This window comes from Agelaius phoeniceus, chromosome 17 (assembly GCF_051311805.1).
Source record: "Agelaius phoeniceus isolate bAgePho1 chromosome 17, bAgePho1.hap1, whole genome shotgun sequence".
NCBI lineage: Eukaryota > Metazoa > Chordata > Aves > Passeriformes > Icteridae > Agelaius > Agelaius phoeniceus.
This window is the reverse complement of record NC_135281.1, coordinates 10311531-10338590: the sequence shown is the minus strand read 5'-3', so window position 1 is coordinate 10338590 and position 27060 is coordinate 10311531. Positions and strand designations below refer to the sequence as shown.

The 27060-nt window shown below is 45.7% G+C and overlaps 1 protein-coding gene across 1 annotated transcript in view; it reads left to right on the top strand.

Annotated features, from left to right (window-relative positions):
* The window catches only part of COL20A1 (collagen type XX alpha 1 chain), a 53806-nt gene extending 29322 nt beyond the window's left edge, over positions 1 to 24484 (top strand). Inside the window, exons 20-40 of the mRNA XM_077187302.1 lie at positions 289 to 418; positions 1059 to 1115; positions 4102 to 4140; positions 5840 to 5978; positions 8140 to 8282; positions 8635 to 8744; positions 9436 to 9594; positions 11487 to 11564; positions 12184 to 12270; positions 14424 to 14477; positions 15282 to 15377; positions 15892 to 15945; positions 16391 to 16444; positions 16743 to 16796; positions 18169 to 18240; positions 18936 to 18971; positions 20244 to 20310; positions 21122 to 21310; positions 22619 to 22696; positions 23512 to 23667; positions 24160 to 24484. Coding sequence (XP_077043417.1) covers positions 289 to 418; positions 1059 to 1115; positions 4102 to 4140; positions 5840 to 5978; positions 8140 to 8282; positions 8635 to 8744; positions 9436 to 9594; positions 11487 to 11564; positions 12184 to 12270; positions 14424 to 14477; positions 15282 to 15377; positions 15892 to 15945; positions 16391 to 16444; positions 16743 to 16796; positions 18169 to 18240; positions 18936 to 18971; positions 20244 to 20310; positions 21122 to 21310; positions 22619 to 22696; positions 23512 to 23667; positions 24160 to 24173 — 1866 coding nt within the window. The 3' untranslated portion in view covers positions 24174 to 24484. The remainder of the gene's footprint in view (positions 1 to 288; positions 419 to 1058; positions 1116 to 4101; positions 4141 to 5839; positions 5979 to 8139; positions 8283 to 8634; positions 8745 to 9435; positions 9595 to 11486; positions 11565 to 12183; positions 12271 to 14423; positions 14478 to 15281; positions 15378 to 15891; positions 15946 to 16390; positions 16445 to 16742; positions 16797 to 18168; positions 18241 to 18935; positions 18972 to 20243; positions 20311 to 21121; positions 21311 to 22618; positions 22697 to 23511; positions 23668 to 24159) is intronic.
* The last annotated feature ends 2576 nt before the right edge of the window (positions 24485 to 27060 follow it).

Genomic DNA, 27060 nt, shown 5'->3' with positions numbered 1-27060 from the left:
CCTCTGGCTTAGGGAGGTTAAATATAATTATTTTAAAAGATTCCCTGCTTAAACAGCTTGATAATCCTTTTATAAGGCACTTCTGCTGCATTTCCATGGGGAATAGTGGGGCTTTTATAGGGGAAAATGATTTTCCTCTGGCCATCGCTAGTCCAACAGCAGCACACAGCCAGGCTTCCCAGGCTGAGCTGAGCAGGAATGCTGCTCTGAGCCTCACACCCAGTGGGCTGTGAGTGAGAGCTGCAATGAGAGACCCAGTCACCGAGATCTTTTCTTCCCCCATTGCAGATCATGGCTCCAGGCAAAAGCAGCAGTGTGACCCTGCAGTCCCTGCTGCCTGATCGAGCCTACAAGGTGACAATTTCTGCCATCCACTACACGGGAGAGAGTGAGAGCACCTCCACCACGGGCCGGACAGGTACGGGGCTCAGCTGGAGTGGGCACCTCCTGCACCGCCCTCCAGCTGCCACCTCTGCTGGGACACTCTGCCTGAAGCCAGGGTTTTGCTCAGCAATAGAATATTAGCCTTGAAAAGTGAAAATCCTGCCCCAGTTTCTGTATTCCTGTGAGTTATTGACAATTCTGGGATGAGCGTGAAGGGCTGGCGGCTCTTTGGGTTTCGAGCCTGGCATCACAATCTTGGGTGACAGAGCTCAGGCATGGCCTCAGGCTGGGCCAGGAGAGGTTCAGATCAGATACTAGGAAATATTTCTTCACTGAAAGAGTGGTTAAGCACTGGAAAATGCTCCCAGGGAAGTGGTGGAATCACCCTCCCTGGAAGTGCTACAAACCAAGCAGATGTGGCCCTTCCTGAGGTGGCTGAGTGGTTGTGGTGGTTTTTGGAAAGAGTGGTTAAGCACTGAAAGAGTGGTTAAGCACTGGAAAATGCTCCCCAAGGAGCATTTAGAGTCACCCTCCCTGGAAGAGAGAACAACCAAGCAGATGTGGCCCTTCCCGAGGTGGCTGAGTGGGCGTGGTGGTTTTTGGTCAAAGGTTGGACTTGATGGTCTTTAGGGTCTTCTCCAACTTTCTGATTCTGTGATTGCTTTCTCTTCCAGCTCCAGTGCTGTCTAAATTCCCCTCCATCCGAGGATTCATCCCACCTAGAGCAGAGGGTAAATCATCTCCTCTAAAGCCCTGCTTTGCTGGTGTTGGTTTTAATTCAGTGTGGGCTCTGCAGAGCAGCAGGAGGGGTCCATCAGCTCTTGACAGATGCCCTTGGGGACAACCCAAGGACAGCCAGAAACCACAGAACTTCGTAAAATCAGGCTCACTAAAGAGACCAACAGTATTTTAGAGGATTTCTGCACAACTTGACCAAAATGTGGTGCAGGGAAGTGTGACATGTTTTAAATTAAAATTCCCTGTAAAGTCCCTTATTAAATTTAATGAGCATATGCTCTCATAGCTGATAGAAAGCAAACTATGAAATGGATTAGTGAGAAATGTTGAATTAATGGGGTTATAAAAAGTTTTTAATAAGTAAATATCACAATGCAGATATTGTGGCACTGCTGGCACTATTTGAAACTATTCCAAGCAAAATTTTAGTTTTAAAACTTATTGAGTGAAGTCAAGATTGAAGAATGAGGCAGCTTAGATGTAAAAAAAAATTTAGTTTACAGCCAACAAAGGACATAGCAGATTAAGTTTTCAAGTGTTATTGAGGTGTTCAGATCACAGTGGAAAAGTCCTGTGAACTTTGAAGAAGAAAACAACCTCTCAAAGGGCTGATGAGTCACCTTGTAGAATTTAATATAGCTGTTCAGCTATGAGAACTGAAAAGACAATGGAAGAAATATTAAATTCTTTCTGTTTTATAAAGTACCTTTTTTTTTTGAAGAAGGAGAGACAATATGTAACAATGCTGGGAAAACAGTTGGATGTGCAATAAAGGCTCCAATATTGATATATAACCAAATTATTGAGAGAAATGATCTGATGCTGCAGGAGTGAATGTTCATTGAACAGTGAATAACTGCATTGGGCTGGGATTTGGGGAGAAAAACAAAAACCAAAGGAAATAACAAGACAGCAGGAATCTTAGGCTGGAAAGTCTAGGGAAAAATCTTCAAAGCAGAAGTGAAACTGTCAGTGTCAGGGATCCTTGCCCTGACTATGAGAGGCTTCCCACAAGCTGAGCATTGCCCGATCAAAGAGCTGTGAGCAATCCCAGTGCTGCCAGCTGGGAAGGAGGGGAGAATTGCCAGGGATGGAAGCAAGAGGGACTCTGGGGCCTGGGCAAGGGTCAGATTTTTCTGACATTTTTCCAGGTATCTTTCCAGGTGCCCATTTTCCAGGTATCTTTCTTGTTTGGGAGCTCACTGACTCCCAAACAAGAAAGATACCTGGAAAATGGGCAAGTTTACAGCTTGCTTTGGGAATCTTTTTTTTTTTGTATTTCATTCACCATGCTTCAGTTCTGACAGAGCTGGAGAGGGACTTTTCACAAGGGTGTGGAGTGATAGAACAAGGGGGGATGGCTTCAAACTGACAAAGAGCAGGTTTGGATTAGATGTCAGGAAGGGATTCTTCCCTGTGATGGTGGTGAGGCCCTGGCACAGGGTGCTCAGAGCAGCTGTGGCTGCCCCTGGATCCCTGGAAGTGTCCAGGGCCAGGTTGGATGGGGTTTGGAGCAGCCTGGGATAATGGAGGGCGTCTCTGCCCATGGAAGGGGTGGAACAGGATGAGCTTTAAGGTCCCTTCCAACCCAAACCATTCTCTAAGATTTAGAAAAGTTGGTTTCTGGGAGGAGAAGGGAAAGAGCAGTGCATAGGTTGGAGATCCTGCAGGCAAGGGCTGCTCAGGCTCAGCATTGCAAGGCTCAAGTTTCAGAAACAGATTTTTTAATGGATTTCTATAGATCCCTTCCACAGTTTTACACTGAGTTCTACAGGAATTATGGTATATAAAAAATTAGGCATAAGTTGGAACAACAGAGGTCACAGCACCTTGTAAGTGTTTGTGGTTTAATCCTGGCTTTAGTGGTCCTGTGGCCATCAGGGTCATAGGTTTGGGTGCCCTTTCTTCACCATGAGGAATGGCATTGAAACTCTTACAGGCTTAGGAATCTCAGGTCTTTTGGAGGAAGCAAGTCACCTCCTTTAAATGTTCTACACATTTTACAAAAGTTAGGCTGCTGCAGAGGTAGGAAATGGCATTGATGCAAGAAAGGCAAGGCTATGCTGCAGCCTCAGTACAATGATCTCTTAGATTCTATTATCCTGATGAATGAGTAAACCCCTTGTGAGGCAGCCCATCCTGTCAAGTGTCCTTGATTTTCAGGGATGTTTCTCATTTTGCGTCAAGCATTCCCTTTGTCCCAGCTCCATCTGGCACCCATGGCCTGGGATTTACGTGGCAGCAGATGATTGAAAATAGCATTCATGAGCTGTTTTCTAAAACACCCCTTTACCTGAGCCTTTAAACACAGTGCTCACAGCCCTGGTGCCTCATGTTCCACCTTCACATCCCAATCTCTTCTCTGGTCTTGCTTTTTATCCTGTGGCATCTCAAAGGATTCATCAAGGGGATTTCTGAAAGACAAACTACAAAAATTTTCAAAACTCTCTATGTTTCTGAAAGAAATCAAAAGCCAGACTCTCAAGTTGAGATACATTTTTTTGCTGTGTGTATTTTTAATTGCAGGTACAAAATTTGAAATGGTGCATATCTTTATTTTACCACATTACTAAGGCACTGTTAAAAGAAAAAAAAATTTTTGATGTCTGTTTTTAAAAAAAAACTTGCCAAAATGATGCTCTCTTGTATTGCATATCATCAGGTGCCAGCTGAGTTAGTCAAAAGAAAGTGATCATGGAGATGTTTGATGATGAAAGACACTATTTTTATTTTGCTGATAAGCAAGCCAGGAAACAACTTTTATGTCTGCATAAAAATCAGTTCTATCCTTCTCCATATATATATATATAAACAAGGTTAAAGTCCAAGCTCTGAATGGAGCTGCAGAATATTCTAAGTTTTGCTGTATTTTTCCTTTGCTCTGTCTAAAGGAACTGTGTTCTTTTTGCTTCCATAATCCCCTGCTGTTTTGTTTTTTTTCCCCTCTAATAGTTTTCCCCTTTTGTTCTGTTCCCACAGCCTGCCCCACCATCACCTCCAGAGAAGGTTCCATAAGAGGTACAGTAGCAGATCCAAGCCCTGGTGCTGCTGGGCTGTGACTGAAAACACTGCTTGGGAGACATATGCAAGAGCTGAGTGTGGGGAAAATGTCCCAAGGAAAAGGGGAGAAGTGTGAGAACCAAAATTGGAACATGTCTTTTATCAGGTAGAAGAATATTTTGCAGCACCTGAGTTGTTAGTGCTTAACACCAGGATTTTCACCAGCCTTAAGGAGGTGAAGCTTCCAACAGCCCTTGAATTCGAGGAGGATTTGAACTCCTATCTCACAAAGGCTCCTCAGACTATCAAACTCCAAACCTCTCAGCAGTCCCTGGGATCCCCTGTGCACCCTCCAGAGGAGCTCACTGCACTCAGGCTGCACGGATTTTGGGGGCAGGAATTTCCCTTTCTCCTGCCTGAGCCATGAGCGCTGTTCATGCTGATGGGTTTGTGGCAAGGGTTGCTCCCTGAGAAAGGAGTGAGTTCTGCTTAGAGAGGGGCATCCCCTCCTTCCCAGAGAGTTACAGGTGAGCTGAGGGACTGGCTGCAGTTCTCTGGTCTGGTTGCTCTGTGGTTGAGTCACTGCCTCACCCAAGGCCAGGTTGGATGTGGCCCTGAGCAAACTGATCTTGCAGGTGACATCCCTGCCCATGGGGCTGGATGATCTTTAAGGTCCCTTCCAACTCAAGCTGTTCTATGACTCTGTGATAATAATGGGATTATATTTCAATAAGGTTTTAATTGTGACTCAAGCCTTCTCTTCCTGTGCATTTTAAAGGAAGTCTCAGTGTCAGGAGCTCCATACCAGAGATAAATGGCCCTCAAGTAGGTCATTTATTTTGGCAAACTCCCTCGTACTGCTGGGGTATGAAAAAATAATGAAATAAAAGCACCTTGAGCCAACCCCAAGGCGAAACAAAAACTCAAGCCAAGAAACTGCAGAAGATTGTGAATGGTGAAGGGGAGAGGGAATCCAGACTGAAAGCACCACACTGAAATGAAGCCCCTCCATTTGCACAAAAAGGAACCATCACCTTCATCCCAGTCTGCTGCAAACTCTGATAAACTCAAACAGAATCCAAACAGTGAGGTCTTGTCTGACTAAACAGAAAACTGAAATGAAAATGACTTGGAGCTTTAATGATGAGCTGGGGGAGAGAAATTAGGCTGCATGAGCCAGAGAAGATGTCAGAGGTGTCAGAGGAGAATCTCTGTAGCCCACACAAGGCAGGTCAGCCATGGGTGTCTCCTGAAAGTAGAGAGAAATGGAAAAGTTTGTATTTTAAAGTTTTTTCCTATTTTTTTCTGTCTCTTACACATAAGGCATTTCAGAGTAGAAGTCATTTTCTCTCCCTGCTAGCAATTACTGGACTGATTCCATGCCTTTTGAAGATAATACTTAGTGTGTAGTTGAAAGGAAGAAATCGTTGGAGTAACATCTTTCTCATTGGGTTTTTTTAATCCTGAAGATTTGAAAACACAGTTGTGAGAGCCTCCATCTTTTGCCCACTCTCCTTCAAGAGGAAGAGATTACAAGAAATGTGCACACAACCTTCTTCTCCTTGGCTGCCATTTGAGGGGTACACTTGAGCTGATGTTGTGTCATGCAGGGCATTTTCTCCTGCTGCCTTCTCTGTGCTAATTCAACCTGCTCTTCAAAGACACCTCTTTTGCACTGCTGCCTAACCACTGATTTCTCTGTTTTCCTTTGTTCCAGGATTTGATATGATGGAAGTTTTTGGCTTGGTAGAGAAGGAATATTCCTCCATTAAGGGCGTGGCCATGGAGCCCTTTGTGTTCAGCGGCTCCCGCACCTTCACCCTGTTCAGGGACATTCAGCTCACCCAGAGGACCAGGTGGGAGCACAGCTCTGGCTCTTGCCATCCTCATCCTCAGCCTCATGCCATGTGCACAGCAAAAGAAGGTCATTGTGGGGAGGAATGGTGCAGCCCTGCTGGCAATTTCCAAATGAAATGATAAATACGATGAGCTAAATCAAACCATTGGTAGATTGAAAAAATAGCCAGAGGGTTTTTACTTAATGTATTAATAAATAAACCCTTGACTTCCCTCAAGATGAGTTGTCACGTAGAAATTAAGGGGACACAGTAATATTTATTATACATTTGTACAGCCAAACATTTTCACAGTGCTGTTTTTGGTTTCTATAAAATCACTTTTTCCCAGCTTTTTAGTTGCTGTGATGGACATGAGGATCATGTCATGTATGGACACTGCACCAGTCTTTAGGCATTCTGTCCACAGCCACCTGAATTTCAGGGATGGCAGTTTGAGGTCACATTTTCATCTTCAATCCCTTCTCCCAAATATCTCTGGTTTGGAGAGAGATCTTTGCTTTAGAAAATATCACTCTCATAGCTGCTCTCAGCAGCCTGGGCTGCACTGATGAGAGGGAATAACCATTAGCTCTGGCTTGTGGCTTGACCTCATTCCGTGGCATATGAAGCTTCTCCACAGGGTCCCAAGCAAAGCAGGCAGCTCCTGTGACCTCATTCCTTTTTTATGATTATGAATCAGGAGTGATCTGACTCCTGACATTCATTGCTACTTTGTTTAAAGCCTAATTACTGAGCCACTGACTCCGCTTAATCTTAGTTAAAGAGGCAAAGCTTCTTAGAGTAAACAGAGTGGCGGAGATTCAGAGAACCCTTTGGTCTAAATACTCAGGAAATGATGGGCAAATCCTTTTGTTCAGCTCTTATAGATGCCTTTCCAAGGACACTACCCCTTCAGAAACTGAGTGAGAAAGAAAAGATTTGTATTATTTGTGAATCAGTCCTGAAAAGATGCCTGATGGGCTGTGTTTATGCTGTGCCAATGTGTCCTGTTTCAGATTACAGGCGTGTTTCAGGCAAAACCAATTTGACCTTCCCCTGTTGCCTTGTATCCTCTCACTGCTGCTGAGCCTAAATCCTGCAGCTGGGATGTGGGGACCCAGAGGGGGCTTTGCTGTGGGCTCAGTGCTTATCCCTGAAGGGCATTTACACTGATTTAGATAATAGAATCATTTAGGCTGGGAGATTCACTGAGTCCAACCATTACCCTAATGCTGCCAGGTCTGCCAACCACGTCCCTAAGCCAAGAGTTTTGTGCCAGGGTTTAAAGATTTTACCCCATGATATATGGCAACCATCCCTCCTCCTTGAAGGGGAGACCTGGGGGAGTGCTTTGGAACCTGGCAGGGATGTTTTGTAAGCCTCCACTGAGCTCTCATCTCAAAAGCGTTGAGGCTGCACTCGCTGTGGCTTGGCATTCCCTGAGGCAGCTCTGGCAGTGATGGATTGACACCAGCTGCTCCAGCTGAGCATCCCCCAGGCACCAGGAGAAGCCCCACGAGGCCTCATCACTCACCACAGAGTTGTCCAGGCACAGCAGGTCCAGGCTCTTTCTGTTCATATCACCATCATCTCCTGGGAGCAAAGCCAGTCCAGTTCTGGCCCCTCAGTTTGGGAAGGATGCGGAGATGCTTGTTTGTTCAGAGGCTGGTGAGGGGCTTGGAGCACAAGCCCTATGAGGAATGACTGAGGGAACTGGGGGTGTTTAGCCTGGAGAAAAGGAGACTCAGGGGTGACCTTATCACTCTCTACAATTTCCTGAAAGGTGGTTGTAGTCAGGTGGGGTTGGTCTCTTTCTCCAGGCAGCAGCTGACAGAACCAGAGCACACAGTCTCAAGCTGCATTAAGGGAAATATAGGTTGGATATCAGGAAAAATTTTTTTACAGAAAGAGTGATAAAGTTCTGGAATGGCCTGCCTGGGGAGGTGGTGGAGTCACCATCCCTGGATGTGTTTAACAAAGCCTGGATGTGGCATTGAGTGCCAGGGTTCAATGAGGTATTAGGGAATGGGTTGGACTCGATGATCTTGAAGGTCTCTTCCAACCCAGTCATTCTGTGATTCTTTGCCAGCCCCCCCTGCCCAGCAAACACCGGGGTGAAGCTGCAGGATGTTTCTGGGGGTTTAAATCACTGATGTTCCCTTGCTTTGTGCCATTGCAGTGATGTGCACCTGTTTGCCATCCCACCTGAGCACACCATCGTGGTCCTGCTGCGCCTGCTGCCCGACACGCCCAGGGAGCCCTTTGCCGTGTGGCAGGTCACGGACGAGGACTTCCAGCCTCTCCTGGGTGTTAACCTGGACCGTAAGATTTCTTGCTAAATACATGAAATTCGGCTGCTTCCATGCATCCTGCAAGCAGCAGGGCTCGCTTGGAATGTTTTGGTGGTTTCCTTACTCAGCAGCAGTTTCTTGGGAAGCTTTGTCGTGGCTGCCAACCTCACGTTTAAATCACTGCCCAGTGCAATTGGAAGACATGTTTTTATTTTTATTCTGCTTGGGGCATATTCTTTATTTTTACATATTTTTTTCCATTGTTTAGAAGTAGTTCTTGATAACATTGGAAATGTTCCACCATGTTTAAGGCTAATTATTTACTACTGTATATATGTGTGAAATCAATTTCTAAGCTGTTACTTGTCCTATTTTCCCTGCAGCCAGTAAGAAATCCTTGACCTATTTCAATCATGACTACAAGGCTGATTTACAGGAAGTCTCCTTTGATGAGCAGGAAGTGAAGAAGATATTCTATGGGAGCTTTCATAAGGTCCTTATCAAGAGAGGGAGAAATGTGGCTCATGATCTCACTCTGGTCAGGGAGTATCATTCAAACTGAGGGGTGATCATTCTAATGCTTTGCATCCTGGTTGTCAACGAAGTGGCCAACCTCTTAGATATGCTGAAATTCATAATTTTAAAGATTTCAGGTGGATCTCATAATCAAAATATGATTTCCATATTGATTTTTCCCTTTTTCCCCAGACTCCAAAAACTGAGGTGTTTTTTAGATCTTTATGATCAGGAAAAATTTAGAAAGAATTTTTTTTTTTTTTAGAATTTAGAATTTTGGTAACCATTTACTTCTGGATGAAAGGAAAAGGAAATCCAGCCTTGTGAGAAAGTCACTTTATCACTCATGATAGGGTGGGGATTTGGCTATCTATGTCCTCATAGCAAAGGGATTGCACCCAAACGAGCAAAGAGCTCTTTCCGTGGGTATCTGTGGGCAGGTTCATTACTCACCTCCAGCAAGGCTTCTCCCAAGGAGAGGTGAGGGGATCAACAAGGGAAAGTCATACTAAACCTTACTCCTGAGCCCCCTCCATCCATTCCCTCACTAAAAACACCCCAGGTGTGCCAGCAGCAGGCTGGGGATGGGGCAGAAGGTGCTGCTGTCAATAGGAGACCCCTTATCCCTCCGCAAAGCTCCAACTTGGCTTTGTCCTCCTGCTGCCCAGGTGCACGTGGCCGTGAGCCACTCCAAGGTCAAGCTCTATGTGGACTGCAAGAAAACAGCAGAGAAGCCCCTCAACACGCTGGGCAGCATCTCCACTGCTGGCTTCATCATGCTGGGGAAAGTCACCCGCACCAGGGGGCCCCGGAGCGGCTCCGTGCCCGTGAGTCCTGGGACGCGCTGGCTGCGGTGCCCATGGGCAGGAGTGCCACACCACCCTCATCTGAACTCCTCCCCGCACCGCTGGGCTGCTCCCTGTGGGTTTGATGAGCTTTCCCAGCACTGGGAGAGTGGTTTTGTCCCTCCTGCCTTGGTGTGGGGACTGTGATGGGTGTCCCAGAGGAGCCTTCTGCTGGCTGCATCCCCAGGGCTGGGGCAGCACAGCTCCTGCACTGGGATGCTGAAGCAGACAGGAGGAGAGTTTGGGAATTGGTTCTGCAAGGAAACTTGGGCACATCAGCCCACACAGAGAGATGCTGGGAAGTGCTGGTGGCTGGAGGCAGCAGAGCTGGGTGTGCCTCAGTCTCCAGTGTGTTTGGATTTGTCTATCTGAATACAAATGAGGGGGAAATAATCTCCAGTAGAGAGGCTCTTTATCAGCTTCTACTTGGGAAAAAACCCCAAGCCAGCAGTGAGTGCTGGCCTGTGGGTGCATCCTCACTGCTCCACACAGCTCTGCAGGGAGCTGCTCCCTGCCAGGGGACAGGAAAAGGGGATGTGTGGACTCAGTGTCCTGGCCTGTGCACAGTCCTCAGGGCAAAACCACCCTTCACTCTCACTCCCCAAAGCAGGAGTGGTAATTTTGTGCAGAATCAGTGGCAAGTTCATCATTCACAAGGGTCTAGTGGGGCTGTGGCAAATCATTCACCACTGATGTGAAGATCTTGCTCCTTGGCCCTGCTTTTAGATCTACAAGTCCAGGGGAAAATGGCTCATCAGGTGACTTGTAACTCCCCTTGCTTCAAAGCAGCACCATAAAAACACTTTGTCCTATGTGCACCCCCAGTTGCAAACTGAGAGGCAGAGGTCTGGGATACACTCTGAAAAAAGTGGAATTGCCTGTAGGAAATGGGGTCTGCTGTGTAACAAACCAGGGGACAGTGTGTTCAAGCAGTATTTACTTGTTTCCTAAATAAATCCTCTGGTAATTTGATCAAAATCTGTGGCCATCAAGGCAGGAATCTGTGCTTTCCTTGTCCCTCCCAAATTCTGTCTGCTAGCAGCTCAGCTGGACAGCTCTGGCCAAATAATAAACAGCCTTGTGCCATCCCTACTCCCCTTGCCTTTCAAGCACAGCAACATTTCACATCTTCCACAGCTCTGCTGCCCTTGAGAAGACAGAGTGCCTCATTATTGGTTATCATGGAACCCTATTTAATTTAAGAAATCTTTAAATGCCACTTGATCTGCAGGGCTCGTCTGTACCAGTAACCCTCCCTGGGCTGTACAGCTCTCTCCTTGTTAAATGCATGGAGTGGAAGAAAAAAAAAAGAAAAAGATGAGAAATGGTGTCAAGGCAAGAAAAATTAATCTCTGCCTCATTATTTTGTTTGGCTTTGTGCAGTGTGTGCTTTTTTGTTAATCAGAATGGGAAGATGTGGCTGTTGCGAGGGAGGCAGTGAGAGACTGGTTGGGGTTTGTGGGGAGGAGAATCACATCCCTGCCCTGGGAAATGCTGCTGCCACATTTACCCTTCTCCCCATGCCCCCAAGGGGAGCAAATCAAAGTTTGCTTTCACATTCTGGTGGTGCTGAAGCCCAATTAGTTGAGAACCTGCTGCTATTGCAGGCCTGTGAGTAAATTGGAGGCGTGATGTGAAGCTGCTTTGTTGAGTTGCTCAGCAAGACAGGGACCTGAGGACTTGTGGAACACTCAGTCTGGGGGTAGCTCTCATGTTGTGGCTTTTTTGGGGTACAGTAATAATTGGGATCACACAGATGAGTCCTGCCAAATCATCCCTGAAGATTATTTTTATCACTTGAACTTAATGAAATCTGGTGATGGGTGGTGGGAGCCAATGCTACTTTCTTATCAAACTCTCTTTTTCCCCCCCAGTTCCAGCTGCAGTCTCTGCAGCTCTTGTGCAGCAGTGTGGGGGCAGAGCAGGACAGATGCTGTGATCTCCCTGCACTGGTAAGGCAAGGGGCACTGCTCTGCTCATTGACAGCAGGCTGGGGAGGATGGGACAAGCCCGTGGCACTGAAGTGACACTGAAAATGATTTTGATAGACTTAAGAGGGAAAGAATTTTTTCCACTTGGAAATAACATTAGTGGGTTTCTTGGTGAAGCCAACAAAACTATGTTTGCTTCAAAAAGAGTGAAAACTTCCAATGCTGGTGCAGTGCTTATTTCTCCTGTCATGACCTCATCCAGGAGCCCTGGCAGTCCTAGAGCTTTGCTGCCACCTCAGCCCTGAGGCACAACATCCCCCACTCTTCCTTTCACTTCTCAACACAGACAGCTGCTATATGGGGTGTATAAATATGTAGAAAGGAGAAAATTATCTTCCAATATGTGTTTTGCACATTGCAGGCAGGGCTGGTTCATAGTGGTTGTGTTTTTTTTTTTGGTCTACATTTGTTATTCAACAGAAAAATAAAGCACTCGATTGCTCACAAAAATCTCTCAGTGGAGTAGAAAAAAATTTCAAGTAAAAGATTGAATTTTGAAACACTGAGTGTTGTACTTGTGATCCATCCTGCTCTTGCTGTGCAGCTGCTCATGACTGGTTTTGGCTTGATTTCATTTCAGAGGGATGAGGACACCTGCCCTACCTTGGCTCCTGCCTGTTCTTGCACTTCTGGGCGCCCAGGCTTGCCAGGACCCCCAGGGCCCCCTGTAAGTCCACCCTCCCACCCAGTGTACTGCAGGTGCTGCTCTTGCTTCATTTCATTTTTTTGTGGCATGTTGGGCATTGGGTAACACTCCTGGGGCTCTGTGGGGTTTTAGAATCACAGAATCATTCAGCTTGGAAAATATCCTAAAGATCATTGAGTCCACCCAGTAATCAGGGCTGCCAAACCCAGCTCTGAACCATGTCCCCAAGAGCCACATCTACAGTTTTAAATCCCTGCAGAAATGGTGACTGCACCCCTGAGCAGCCTGTGCCAGGGCTTGACAACCCTTTTGGTGGAGTTTTATCCTCATGTCTAATCTACACCTCCCCTGGTGCAACTTGAGGCCATTTCCTCTCATCCTAACTGAAGGAGCTTTTCTAGGGCAAGGCTGAGAGTTTCCCTTTGGGTTTTGGATGGTGATGAAGTGGGGAGATGGAGAGTTGGCAGTGCAACAGCTGCAGCTGGGAACAGGCTGAGCAGTGCCTGGTTCCACATTAATCCTCTTAGGAGAGGAGGACAGGTCACCCTCAGTGTCTGCAGAGATTTCATGGATTGGAGGCTCTGAAACTCTCTGTAAATTTAAGGAAAAAACAACTCACCAAAGAAAAAAAATAAAAAAAATCTTCCTGTCTGGATCTATGTTAAATTGGAGCCAGTGAGTGTCTGTGTGGGTGGACAGTGTAAAGAGAAAGGGGAGACTTTGCTATCCTGACTGTCCCCAAAGCTCTCTTTCTGTTCAGTGAATGTCACTTGCAAGAAAACCCTGAAGAAATGGGGGAGAAGAGAAAACAGCCATTACATATGCAGTGTGCTCAGGAAAAAGGGCATAGATTCTGCCCTGTCCCTTATGGATGCAGGAAAACTGTCATGGGCTTATATCCCAGGAGAAAATATTCCTGTTAAATGCTAGGAAGCAGTTATAAAAAAAAATTGCTTTTTGAAAATCTGTGGAAGAATATTTGATTTGCACAAGCCAGCTGAAACCTGACAGCCTGTCCAGAGCACCTCAGCTCAACCACTCCAGGTGCTTTTCTCCTGGAAAATAACCATAAATGGAAACATTTGCCTCCTTTTTCAAGTGAAATGGTCTCAGATTACCTCCTGCACTGACCTGTGATTTAGCTGTGAGTTCAGTTCTATGCAAGGAGAGTGCCTCATTGCAGAGTAATTACTTGCTCATTCCGGTGGAAGTTTAATTAACAGCACACTCCACTGTCAGAGTTTGCTCCAATATCCTAAGTGCATAATTAGCAGCTTGCATTGCCCTGTGGTTTAAGCATCTCCACAGACAACTCTTTAAAGAGCAGGACTCTTTAAAGCATTAGAGGAAATCAGGTTTTGACACATAACCTTCTCCTCACACCACTGAACCCTTGGTAATTTGCTGCAGTTACAACAGCACTCACTGCTATTTTTAAAATTCCAGTTAGCAAGACATGTCCCACCTTGTATTTATCACTGTCCTTAATGAGTGTGTCTGACTAGATCCAGCTGGCTTCTGAAATGAGTTTCTGGGCCCTTCTGAAAGCACCTTTCCCAAAGTTCCCTGCCTGTGCTTCTCAATTCAAATTGGTTTATTTTGGATTCAAGAATAGCCATGCTCAGATTAAGATGTCAAAAATTCACACAAAATGAGGTCATGCCAGGAGGCTGCTTTCTTCTCCCTGCCCAGAGCTAGGTAGAGCTAAGCCAGGTCTCCCAGAGCCAGGTCTGTCCCTGATCTCAGTACTTGTCACTTCTCTGGGGTGGAGAGTGCAAAACCCAGCTGAGTTCCAGAGGAGTGCACATGTGAGCACCCCTCTTCTTCCTTCTCAGGTGTGTTCCCATGTGCACATGAGATGTTGTCTCAGCATGGATCCACTCAGAGGGAGTTGGAGGGAGGTTAAACAGGTTGAAACTTCATCCCTCTCTGCTGGGGATAAGTGCTGTGTTCCCCATGCTGGTCATGGAGGGACTGGGCTGTTACTTTCATCTCCCCTTTCCCACATTTCCTGGACAACTCAATTAATTTTCTTCCTGCCCCTATTTGTTTTGAGCTCTGTGGGGCAGGAAACCTTTTTCAGTGTGGGGCAGTGAAGTGCACAGAGTTCTGTCCCCCAGGCTCCTGGTTACAGTGCAGTAAATGTGATGATGTTCTTTGTGTCCCACTGGCAGGGCAGCCCTGGGAGGAGAGGACCTCAGGGGGAGCAGGGGGAGCCAGGACCCAAGGTGAGTCCTTAGGCTGGAGATTATCTCCCTGCACCAAGCTGAGCCCAAGCAGAGTCCTGACAACACATAGAGGAGGATGGGATCGCTTATTATTAATTAAATGCTCAGTTGGGCTTTGGAGATGGAGATGATGAGCCTGATTGTGCTGAATGAATGCACTGTACATGGTCAGCAGTGTCCTCTGAGAGCAGCTGTGCTGTGACAGGGTCAGGCTTTGTGCTGTGACAGGTGCCCTGCCCTGGGGCAGAGCAGCACGAGGAGGGAGGCAGAGAGGGAACACAGCCCTGAGGTGGGCATGAGGAGTGGCTGGGTCTGAGTCCCCCAGCCCTGGGGACTGCAGCAAACCCTGGGGCAAGTGTTCACAGCTCCATGGATCAGCACAGGGCAGAGCCAGAGCACTCCACTGCTCCCATTTTGGGGATGGCATCTGGGAAAGCAGCATGGCTGCAGGGGAAGGATTTGGGGGAAGGAAGCAGAATGGACACAGATCTCAGAAATGGGCTAAGGAACGTTTCCCTTTGTTCCCTGACCACCTTGAATAACAGGAATCACTGCTTGGGAAGGTGAATTGTGCTCTGCAAAGCACCCTCTGCAGCTTTGCTGTCTGCTCTCATGAAAGATAGACCAAAATCCTGGACCTAAACCACAAAGGAGCTGAGGTTACTGGAAATGCCCTCAGTGCACCAACCCAACCTTGAATCCTGTGGATGCTTCATGCTGACCCAGGCTGTGCAGTGCAGCCCATGAGGAGAGCAGGCACCAGCCACTTCCTTCCCTCATGATTTTCCTTGTCTTTGTTTTCAGGGCGAGCCAGGCCCCCCTGGACAAGTGGGACCAGCAGGTCCCAGTGGCCAGCAAGGCTCTCCAGGCTCCCAAGGAATCACAGTTCAGGGCCCTGTGGTATGTGACCTCTTCCATTGCCTTTTTTTTTTTTTGTCACTCACTCTTCCCAGCTAGAACCTGTCAGAAATGGGTGTCAGTGCTGTGATTTATGTGTTTACAGCACCCTCACCAGCAGCTGAACAGCTGCAGAGGGAGAGATGACAATCAGTGGGTTTGTGCTGACAAGGCCCTGCACTTCATTATTGTGGCCAAAGCCTGCTTTTGTCCAGACTCCCCTTAATGGGCTTTTATTTCCAGCAGCCCAGTGGGGTCCCTTCCAACTCAAGATATCCTATGAATATTCAGGCATTTCTCTTTCCAGTGATCATCACTCCCTTGGCAGGGAGTAGTGGCAAGGGCTGCCACATATCTGGGATGGCAGAATCCCTGTGCACATGCTGTGGCTGTAAATTACCCTGGAACACTGCAGGGAGCAGGAACAACCTGGGATATGCATGTGGAGCAGCAGGATGCTCTTTGCCTTAAATGGTTCTGCCACACACCCAACTGTGTGCTTCTGTTTTAATCCAAGGGGCCACCAGGAATTAAAGGAGAGAAAGGAGACACTGGAATCCCTGGCATGCAGGTAATGGTAAACACCACTCCTTCTACTTGTCCCAGAGATTTGCCCCCTTTTTCTTTTTCTTTTTCTTTTTCTTTTTCTTTTTCTTTTTCTTTTTCTTTTTCTTTTTCTTTTTCTTTTTCTTTTTCTTTTTCTTTTTCTTTTTCTTTTTCTTTTCCTTCTGATTAACTACTTTAAGCAAGTCTGAAAAGTTGTTGCTCTTGTCTGCTTGGGAACTGTCATTTTGGAATGCCATCACTTTCCCAAGGAAACTGAGTCACCTGGTGTAAGGGAGATAGACCTATCTGGAAGCTGGATATGATGGAATTAAAGCTGGGTTAACAGTCTTTGCTCAATGTAATGAATAACTCTCTCTCTTCTTTGACCTTTCTCTTCTGTCCTCTGTTCCAAGACGGATTAGGGCAGTGATAATCAGATGCTGACTTTACCCAGCATTTCTGATTTACAGGGAATTCCTGGTGTGCAGGGAGCTCCAGGCAGGGATGGACTTCAAGGTGCAAAGGTAAAACACCTCACCCCTGAGGTTTTATGCATGGGTGCCTGAAAATCCCAGCAGAGACCCAAAACATCCCAGTGCACTCAGTGCAGAAGTGAATGGTCCTTTCACAAAGCCAGAGGGATTGGGGGAAAAAATGGGTTTGGCCAAATTTGAGCAGACACTGCCCTTCTTGCTGCTTGACAGACGCTTCTCTTACCCATCTTTAGCCAGTTCCTGCTAAAGCAGCACATGGAAAAGCACCTCACTGTTGATGAGGTCTCAGAATCCCTTTGTTAGTAAATGCCTGGATTTGGCTTTGCAGGGGGTGAGGGGACTCGAAGGCACAGCTGGGCCTCCAGGACCTCCAGGACCGAGGGTGAGTACTGCACTCTGTGAGTGATGCACTCTGAAATCTGTTCCATTTTATGCTTTCACCTGGAAGTGTCAGGGCCAACCTCCTTCCCAGGGTACCACAGGGAACACCTGGCACATGATGCAGGTGCCCCCTTTCCCTGCCACTCTCAAGTGTGAGAAGAAAATCCTTGGCTTGCTCTGGCCAAGTCCTGAGGAAGCTTCATCCCAGCCAGGAGATTCTTATTGTGCTGTTTTCACTTTCCTGACACTGCTCTTTTCCAACTGCTGGTTGAGTTGGAGAGGATTTGGCTTGTTGGACTGAAATCAGCAGGAGCTGGAGGATGCAGGCAGTGTGAAAGGTTCCCCCCCACATCACTGCCAGTATCTGCTGCCAGGGATGGATGTAGATGGGTGTGCTTGCAGGGCAGCAGAACTTTAGGATCTGTTGATTCACACCTCCTAATTGGAAGGCACCACAGGAACACTTCATTTTACTTGGGAAATTGAACCAAATTTGGGGTTAGTTGATGGCTGGTGGACCTGATAGTTACTGATTCTCACAATTGAATCTCACAGCTGAGTCTCACTGCTGAATTATAAGGAATTTGGCAGTGGTTGTGCTAAGTTATTTATAGGAGCCAAGGTTGAATTGTGCTCATAACTTTGACTTGTTCATCCTGGGAATATGTGGAGCTGGCAGCATTGAGCCTCAGCTTTTTAAATATGAGGAAAGCACTGTCACCTCCAGAGCAGGCTCTGAAAGCTGTTCTGGTGCTGCCTTGAAAACTTTTCTCATTTTCACTGTTCAGAAAAGTTGCTAATATCTACTGAATTCAAATGTAATAGCTGGAAAATTCTAAACCAAAGTATTTCTGCTAGTTGGTTTTGGCTGATTTTTTTTCTTCCCTTTATGGCTCCAAAAGGCACAGAAAGCTCACAAAGAGGAGATGACCACAGAAGGCACTTCCCACTCTCTAGGCTGCTGTTGATGTTGTTAAGTATTAGAGGCCAGCACAGGTTTTAAAGGAAAAAGAAAACCACGTGGCATTGGGAGGCTGAAGAAGAGGGTTGTGCTGCAGGCTATGTCTAAATCTGAATGTATAATGGAAGATCAAAAAGCCTGTAGGGTATAAACTGCACTGCAGTTTGTTGGCAAAACTCAGCTTTGCTGGCTTGGCCATAATTGAGATGGTGATGGGAAATGATGTGAGCATGACTCATACACAATGAGCTTTAAACAGTGGGCTCGTGGCTGGACAGGAAACTTAAGGCTACTGTTCCCTTGCTTGAGTGCTCTAAACTCCCACCAGGGGTGCCCCTGGAGCCCTTGAACAGAAACAGAAAGTTAGGGAATAACTGGAATTAACTGGATTGTTAATCTGTAATGTCTGCAGGGTTTCCAAGGAGCCACAGGCACCCGAGGCAGCAGTGGTGAGAAGGGACCTCCAGGTGATGTTGGGCCAACAGTAAGTTTCTGCTTTTGGGTCTCAAAGAGGGCCAAGACATGGAATAACTGACTGGGAATGAGCTGTTCCCACAGCAGCTCTGCCTCAGAGTCTGAAGAATGGTTCAAATTCACACTCATCCTTCTTAAGGAGATGTCTGGGCATTCAAAGCCCAGGCTACTGATCTGTTGATAAAGCATTCAACAAATCCCACCTCCCTTCACCCTCTGCAGATTCACTTGCTACACAAAATTTAAGCAGATTTCTGGTGTAAGATTCTAGAATAAAGCAAGAATGTCACTCCTGAGCTGGAGCAGCCAGCCTTGGGCTTGTAGGTGAAACCACAGATCTAAATGTCACAGGTATTTCTTCTCCTCAGATGTTGAAAACCAGCTGTCCTGCTGGGAAATCTGTTCTTAGAGTGCATCTGAGAAATTTCTGCATCCCTCTTGATGGTGCTTATCCCACTGCTCCAGTTACTGATTTATTACTCTTTTATTTAAAAACAAAGTGTTTGAGTATGAGTTCATACTTTTAAGTATGGACTTAAAGCTCTTACAATCACTGCCATGAGGTCAAGGAAACAACAAGAGTGTGAGAAACAATCATTGTGCTCCCACTAATGTAACTCACACTCCCAGTGAATTTATTTGTTTGTTTGTTTTCTGTTCTTCCTTTCCTTAGACTTCTTTATTTTTAATTTTTTTTTTCTATAGGGGCTGCCAGGTCCCAAAGGAGAAAGAGGAGAGAAAGTGAGTTTTTCTGATGCTGGGTGACACTGTCAGTGCATCATACCCTCAAAAGAGTGGGTGTTATAACCTGAATTGCAACTTTTACTTACAATTATGAGCCAATCCTCTCCAGTGTTGGTTGTACCTATTGCTTGTTTCCTTTCACCTGCACAGGCTGGGCTGCTGGGGGATAAATAATCCCACAGCAGTCAGGAGCTCCTTAGTATCATTTGTAGTAATGAAGCAGAAATGTCAAATGCAGATCCATTCTTTGCTGAGAAGGGAAAAACCAAACCCACTTGGCTCCACTTAGTTCTGGTTTAATGTGTTGCAAAAGGGGATTCATTTGTCATAATCATTGTCCGTGCCCCAGCACAGACCTTGGCAGCCAGGACATCCACACTACCTTGGAAGGTTCTTTTGTTGGGAAAAGTTCTTCAAGTTTTTCTCATCCTGACTCCTGGTTAAATCAAACTGCCATGACTTTCTAGGAGTCATTGCCAAGAGCGACTTATGCAAATTTTTCTTCAGACAGGGATGAGGTGCTTTTGTCTCAAGTTAATGCTTCAGAATTATAATTTTTAAGAGCATTTTCCTTCCAATCCCACCAGTTTTTCCTTTTCTAGACTTTTTTTTTACACTGGAACTTTCTGTTTCCCCCTCCTTTGGGTGTTGAACAGAGCATTTTTTTAAGCCTGGATTATCTGCACTGTGATCCAGCCAGAGATGTATGCTTTATAAACAGTTCTGGAAGCAGGTGCATTAGGTATGAATTTTCACAGTCAGTGTTTATTTTTAAGAAGGTTTTTGCATTTTAATTGCTTTTCCCTACTTTACTAAAACTTTCTGAAGGACCCATAATATATGGTTTATTCAAAATACAGTCAGAATCAATATTCATGGAAGATGGAGTCAAAGATAGGAAGTTGTAATATCTGATCATACTAAATGTTTTACATATCACAGAACACTGAGTTATAGACTTAGCATCTTTTCTGATAAAATTTGAGGGTGAAATTTGCTCTCCCTTTTTTGGTAATTATTTAGATTCGGTCTGGGTCTTTTGATGTGCAGGAGAAAAGCAATTATTGATGTTTCCAATTTCAATTTTCTGGTTTCAGAGCTTCTTGATAAATAAATAGAGCTGCATTTCACAGTAATTAATATCTCTGGAACTCAAGCTGAGAAAATGAATGGGCTGAAAACTATCACGCATTATGAGATTGATCCTTTCTAAAAGATATTGATACTTCATTTTTTTCATAATTTTTTTTAAAAAATGCTTCCTTTTAGGGGGAACCACAGTCTTTAGCCACCATTTACCAGCTCGTTAGCCAGGCCTGTGAGCGGATGATCCAGAGTGAGTAAAACCAACCCAGCTCCTGAGTCTGCTCATGTGGTGATGGGACAAGGGGGAATGGCTTTAAGCTGAAGGATTTGCTTTATGTTAGATATGAAATTGTTCCCTGTGAGGGTGGGGAGGCCCTGGCACAGAGAAGCTGTGGCTGCCCCATCCCTGGAGGTGTTCAAAGCCAGGTTGGGCAGGGCTTGGAGCAACCTGGGATAGTGGAAGGTGTCCCTGCCCATGGTAGGGGGTGCAACAAGATGAGCTTTAAGGTCCCTTCCAACCCAAACCATCTGTGATTCTATGATCCTATGACTCTGCAGAAGTGGAAAACCAGAGGAGAGACAGCCTGAAGCTGTAGTGATCCCAGCAGCCCCACCACCAGCAAATGCCCCATCTCAGGCTCTAAGCGCCACTTTGGCTTTATCGGGTGGCATTAGCACAGAAAAGACCTGCAAAATATTTATTTGCAAACCCCTTTGGTGTTTTGCAAAGCCTCCTTTATTTCTTAAATGGAAAAGCTTGAAACTAATTTGATAGAAATTATTCTTTCAGCAATATGTGCTGATTCCTCCCGAGACAAGGCAGGTTTGTAAATCTCCTGTGCTGTGATGTGCAGAGAGAAGCAGTGCCTTGCCCAAGGTCAGGCAGCAAAGTCATCACTCAGCTGCCCATCTTCATCTTCTGCCTTTCTCAGTTTGGACTGACAGCTTTTTAGCACTAGCTGATCATTCTAAGTACCTTTTTAGACAAAATCCTTTGATTTTTATCTCTCTTCTAAATTTCCCAGCCAAGGAAATGTTTATTTTCTCTCTTGCCTTCTCAGCTCATGTGTTGAAATTTGATTCATTCATACATGAACATGCAAGGAAGCCAGTTCCCATCTGGGAGGAAAGGTTAAAACCAGGAGAACCAGGACCACCAGGTCCTCCAGGCCCACCTGGGAACAGTGGGGAAAGAGGAGAAAATGGCAGCCCTGGACAGCCAGGCAAAGATGGGTATCCAGGAGAGAGAGGTATGGACAGAAGTGTTCATATGCATTTTTCACTGCATCTTTGGTACTTTAACTAAACAACTCAGTGCCTCAAGCAGTATTGTATAGATAATCCATGATATTGTCTCATTTTATTGCTGTTTTCCCTTTGGATTTCTCCATTCTAGAAAGTGACACCGATATTATAAATCTCAACAAGTAGGGAGAAGCCAGATGCAGCCCTCTCTATTTTCAAACTTTGAATGGAAGGAAAGGCCATTTTAGCACCATTTGTAGGTTTGGGGGGGATGGAGAGTTTAATTGTAGTGGGCAGGAGGCTTTTTCTACAAAAAAAAACAGTTATTTGGGTAAAGACATGGTGGTGGAACAGATCAGCTTTGGGCAGAAATGAGGAGCATTGGAAAACACTGATGGAAGGAATGAGGCAGCTGAAGCAATCTTCAAAGGGGAAGTAAGTTTCTGGAGCAGTGGTTTCACAGTGAAAGACTCAGACATAACTAAAGAAATAGATTAATATGATCTCAGAAGTGGCCTCAGTTATTGCACATAAATGAGTGAAAGGTGGGAAGATGTTTTGCTTGGATTTGCAGCCAACGTTTGTCAGTGGTTCAAGTAATTGTCTGTCAAAATAAAAAGAAAACCATTGGTTTCAGCAGTGTCCTAACGCATCAGAGTAACTGGAAATATTCTGTTTAACTCCTTCCTCCTGCAGTAGTCAGCCTTAGCTGGTATCTGCAGAGCTCACCAAAATGTCACTTCAGAGAGAAGGGAGTAACAACAGATTTTTCCAGCCTGTCAAGCAGGAGAGGACAGAATATGGATATTAGTGAAAAAACACCTGAAGGACATGGCTGATCTGAATTTTCATCTTAAAACAATGAAAAATCATATTTTGTCAAAATGTACCTGTTTTCTCTGAGAGGTACTAGTTTCACAAGTAATTTAACAGGAAAATATCAATCCTGGCTAACCAGCACCTGGTCAAAGAGACAGCTCAGCTTTGTGATTTGTTTAATCCACATGAAGAGCACAGAGGTGGACCTGACCCTCAGGCTGGTGCAGTAACAATATTGCCATGAATTTCTCTGTGAAAAATGTTCATTCCCACCCCTTTGGGGCTGCCAATCTGTGCTGCTTGGATCAAAGAAATCAGTGCCCTGCTGGTCAGAGCAAGAGTAGGTGCCCAGGCTGAATGAAAGCAAATGGATGTTTCTCAGTGCTGCCAAGGGTTGTGACTCCTCTTGGACTCATGGAGAGACTGCAGGAGCCTCAATTCAAGGTGAAATTTGCCATACAGTGAAGCAACACTTATCTGTTATCTGTGAATAGGTGCCCCAGGGCCCAAAGGAGAGAAAGGGATGTCTGGAGCCAGCGAGGAAGGGAGCCAAGGACCCAGAGGCAGAACAGGTAGAGTGACCCCAAGTTCTATCTATTGATCCAGCAAGGCCATGTGATGGCCACCAGCTCTCAGATTCAAAGCATCATCCAGCTGAAGGACCTCTGTGGTGGGGCTGGACTCACCTTCCCATCACAGCCCTGCTGGCAGCATCCTCAATGGTTTCCTCTCCGCTAAAATGCAAGAGATTACTCCAGGCAGCTTCTTCCCTCTGGTACCCATTCCCAGGGGGGGCTTTGTTTTGAGGACATGAGACCCACACAGGGAGTTTTAATTTTACTGCCTTTTTGCATGCAAGACCAGATGCTCGGGGGATAGAAGCTCTGAAAATTCAGCTCATGGAACATAAGGGTTTGTGAGTAATCTGTGAGGATTTGGTGTACTCCTCCACCCTGATCCCTGCTCTTGGGACCTGTGGGAAGTTTGCCACTGGCATAACAAACCAGGCACTGTCAAGAGAGTGTGGTCAAACACATTCTGCTTCATTTAACTGTCCACAGTTGAGATTTAAAGACACTAACCCCAATGACTCTGGGATGGATCCTGGGGCTAAGGTGATTCTCTGCATTAACATTTAGGTGGATTTGGGGTTCTCATAACCAGGCTCCATTTTTAGCCAAGCTGCACACCCTTAAGGTCAAGAATACTGGGATTCAGGTATTGGGATCCAGAACAGGTTTTCCAACAGGCAGGTCCTGTTTATCCACCAAAATGAGGAAACTATGCTCAGAAAATTACCTGCCATGCAGGATGGAGGAAAATACAGCAGAGGTATTACACTGCTAAGGCAGATGTGCTACAGCTTTCTGTGCTTCTCCTTCTGCAGGCCCACCAGGAGAAGTTGTGCAGGGGAAACCAGGTCCCAAGGGTTTCCCAGGGAATGCTGGTCCTCCAGGTTTCCCTGGTGCCAGAGGGCAGCCTGGGCAGCCTGGGCAGCCCGGGCGCTGTGACATCTCTGGGTGTTATGAGGCTAATAGAAGAGGTAAGTCTTGACTATGGCAGTGCAAAGTGATGATTTTATGGCTGGTCTCTGGTTACTTCTTTTGAGCCAGCAGAGACCTCTGATGATCCTTCAGGCACCATCAGTCCTGCAAAGCCTCCTCTGCAGAGCAGTCAGGGTGATTCCCATGCAACCCACGTGGATAAAAGCCAGCGCCATGGGCTGCTCCTCAGCTGTCCTTCATGGATTAACACATAATGCAGCACTAGTCAAGAAGTGGGGAGGGATCATGGGGGATCAGTTCTTCATGTCCACAGTAACCTTTCCATGGGGGATGGAGAGAGGGACAATTCCTCAGTTCCTACATTTGCATTTCATGGAGGCTCACTGGGACAAAGGCCTGGGTGATGAAGAAATTCGCTGGCACGGAACAAAAGGTTTACAAGGGAAAGGAATTAATTCTGTGCCATTCCTTCTCAGACCCTGACACTGATTTATTCATTTGCTCAGTGGCCTCATCCTTTCCACACACAGATTTTGTCCCCTGATGGCTGGGGTGGAGGCAGCTGAAGACATTGCTTTTCCCTGGAAATCTCTGGAAGAAAACTCCACAACTCCAAAAGAAGCAGCAAACCAAACAGCAGATGTGTTATGTTTTTTTAATGCCCCATCATTTCTGTATGGACAAGTCAATCAAACTCCACAGCCACAGCCTGTGTCTGGCTGAGCTGTCTGCACAACTGCAGTGCTCAAACTCACTTCCCACAGCAAGAAAAAGGCACAGCTGGACACTCAGGCTGACAGACTTGTAAGAAAAAGAAATACTGTATTGAAATGCTCAGAAATAACAGATAATTTCTGCCCATTTGTCTGCTTGTGGTTTCTTATTGTCAGTTGTTGTTCCGTGTCCCCAGCACAGAGAAAAGCAGCACCTCATAACCAAAGAAGCAAATCCACTGGAGCACAGCTGCATTTTCTGTTGGCTGCCAAGGTAACAAAGTCTAGCACCATCTTGGCTGTTTCTGCTCTTGGCAGAATGCTGATGGTTTCCTTGCTGGGGTGTTCTGTACACAAACATTGCAGCCAGAGATCACCTCACTGTGATGTGACAAACCACTGTTCAACTCTCCTGGGGCTTGGTAACTCGGGCAAAGCCTTACATGAGTCACAACCCTGTGCTGAGAGGAGCTGGAGATTAACCTGCTGCTTTTGCCATGTCTCCCTCCTGCAGGCTGAGAAGCTACTTTGCATTATATCAGGTGGAATATTGAACAGCTCTGAGTCTGGCTTTTACCCATATAACATGGAGATAATTGTTGTGTTACACCCCCCTTCCTTGCCATCAGCTGAGATGTGTTTGCAACAAACCATGCAGATACTGATAAAAATGTTCCTCCTTCTTTGCAATCACTGCTTCAGGCTGGGCTGGATCATTGCCTGTAACCTGCCCCTGCTTCAGAAACAAACCTTCCTAAACTCTGATTTAAACCCTAAGTCTAAAATATCAGTACAGATTTTTCAAAGCTGTTAAAAGGTAAAAAATGGAGCATCATGCACATTCCTCCACATTTATTCTTGATGTGTAATTTCTGCAGTTACATACAGGCAGGCAGCCTGGTGTTCATACAGGCAACCTTTGAAATCTTAGCAGCAAATACATCACACTTAGAGAATAGATTGTCACATCAATACCAAGGAGAAAGAAGTTTACCTTAAGAGAACTGACTTTTTTAGACAAGGAGTCCAAATATTATTTCTTCTTGTCATTAAGAAAAAATCCTATGGAGTTAAGAAATTCTGCTAAAGGAATATTGGAACATGTCAGACTTGTGTGGGAGCCAACCTACAACAAAAGTCAGATAAAATATGGTTAAGTGCATCCTGTAAGTATTTAAAGTTGTCCTTGGCTTTATGTGTATTCATTCTCTAGAAACTCCCAAAAATTAATATTTTCACTATGACAGACATTCCCTGTGGAAAATGTAGGAAAATGCATAGAAATACCACTCTGATTTCTGTTCACTGTTGCCTTGACGTATAAAATGGAAACCTTTCAGCTCACATGAAGTGAGACTGCTGCAGACAACAGTCAGGAGAAAAAGAGAGGTCAGAGGAGCTGAGGGTTGCAGCACAGCAGGAGCAGTGTTTGGAAGAGACACCTGCACAGGAACACCCTGCACAGGTGGTGGGAGTTGCAGTGTTTCTGTTTACACAGGTCAAAGAGCTTTGGAACTGTGCTTTCCAGATTCCTTGGGGGAAAAAAAACACAAAAAAAACCCCAAAACAAAGCCAAACCTACAGCGAGTTGGTACAAAATGGTTCTGAGTTTAGCACTGAGTATAAACTCCAAAGCTGTGATAACTGGTCAGTGAAAGCAGAAAATAATTCCCATGAATTGCTCACAAACTGGGGAAGGTGAGCAGTACAATGAGGAACATCTGAATTTGCAGGTTATTTTGCTTTCTTTCTGACTCAAACCAGTGCAGCCAAATCCCCAGTCCTGAACTTGCTGTTCTGCCTGTTAAAATTAGTAACCACAGGTGATTTGAGGCAGAGCTCCTTTATGTTTCTTTATCAACTGTTTTTGGAAATTGCTCACATCCCCTCTCTGCCTGTCTTGGGATTTGATCTATGTTGGTGGAATTTCCAGTCACATTTGCTTTTGTCTGGTTATTTCAGATCCAACAGCAATGGCTGGACTTTAACAAAATTGGGTCTCAGCAGAGCTATTGATTAGGAGAGAGACAACCTGCACAAACAACTTGTCCATTTATCTTCCTAAACTTTATCCCATGAGTGGTTTTATTTACTTGAAATCAAGGATATTTAGTCCATGTAGTGTCACAGAGCCTGTGCCGGTGCTTTGTAACCCAATTCCTCAAGCCAAGGAGCTTTTCTGCTGAGAGATTTTAGGCCCTGAGAGTTTGACCCACCTGGTGAAGTTGGATTCTAGCAAAGGCTGAGGACCTTTCACTGATAGATATTTCTGCAACAAGCATTTTTTGAGGGGTTATCTCTGTCTCAGGAGTAAGATACAACCACAGGAGTAACCAGCAATGCTGTTAACAAGCAGCAGAGCTTGTTATGCCTTTTGCCCATGACTCAACAGCCTGGCTGGATCGGAATTAAAGGGCTGGAAACACAAATATACCCTGGGAGTGGGTAAAGTGTCAATAATGGACATCACTGCAGTGGGGCTGGTATGGGGTGTTTTCCTTAGGACTGCACATGAATCTTGCATCTCTCATTTGCATCTCTGCCTGTCTCCCTCTACACCAGTGAATTTCCTTGAGCCGAATTTCTCGGTAAATGTCTAGAGAAACTTCTCCAAAAAGGGAGGTGTTATAAGCTGTGTGGATTGGCTCATTGGGGAATGAGATGGAAATCAGCCCTGGAAATGCTGGGGAAATGGGGATTACGCAGATCATCCTGCCA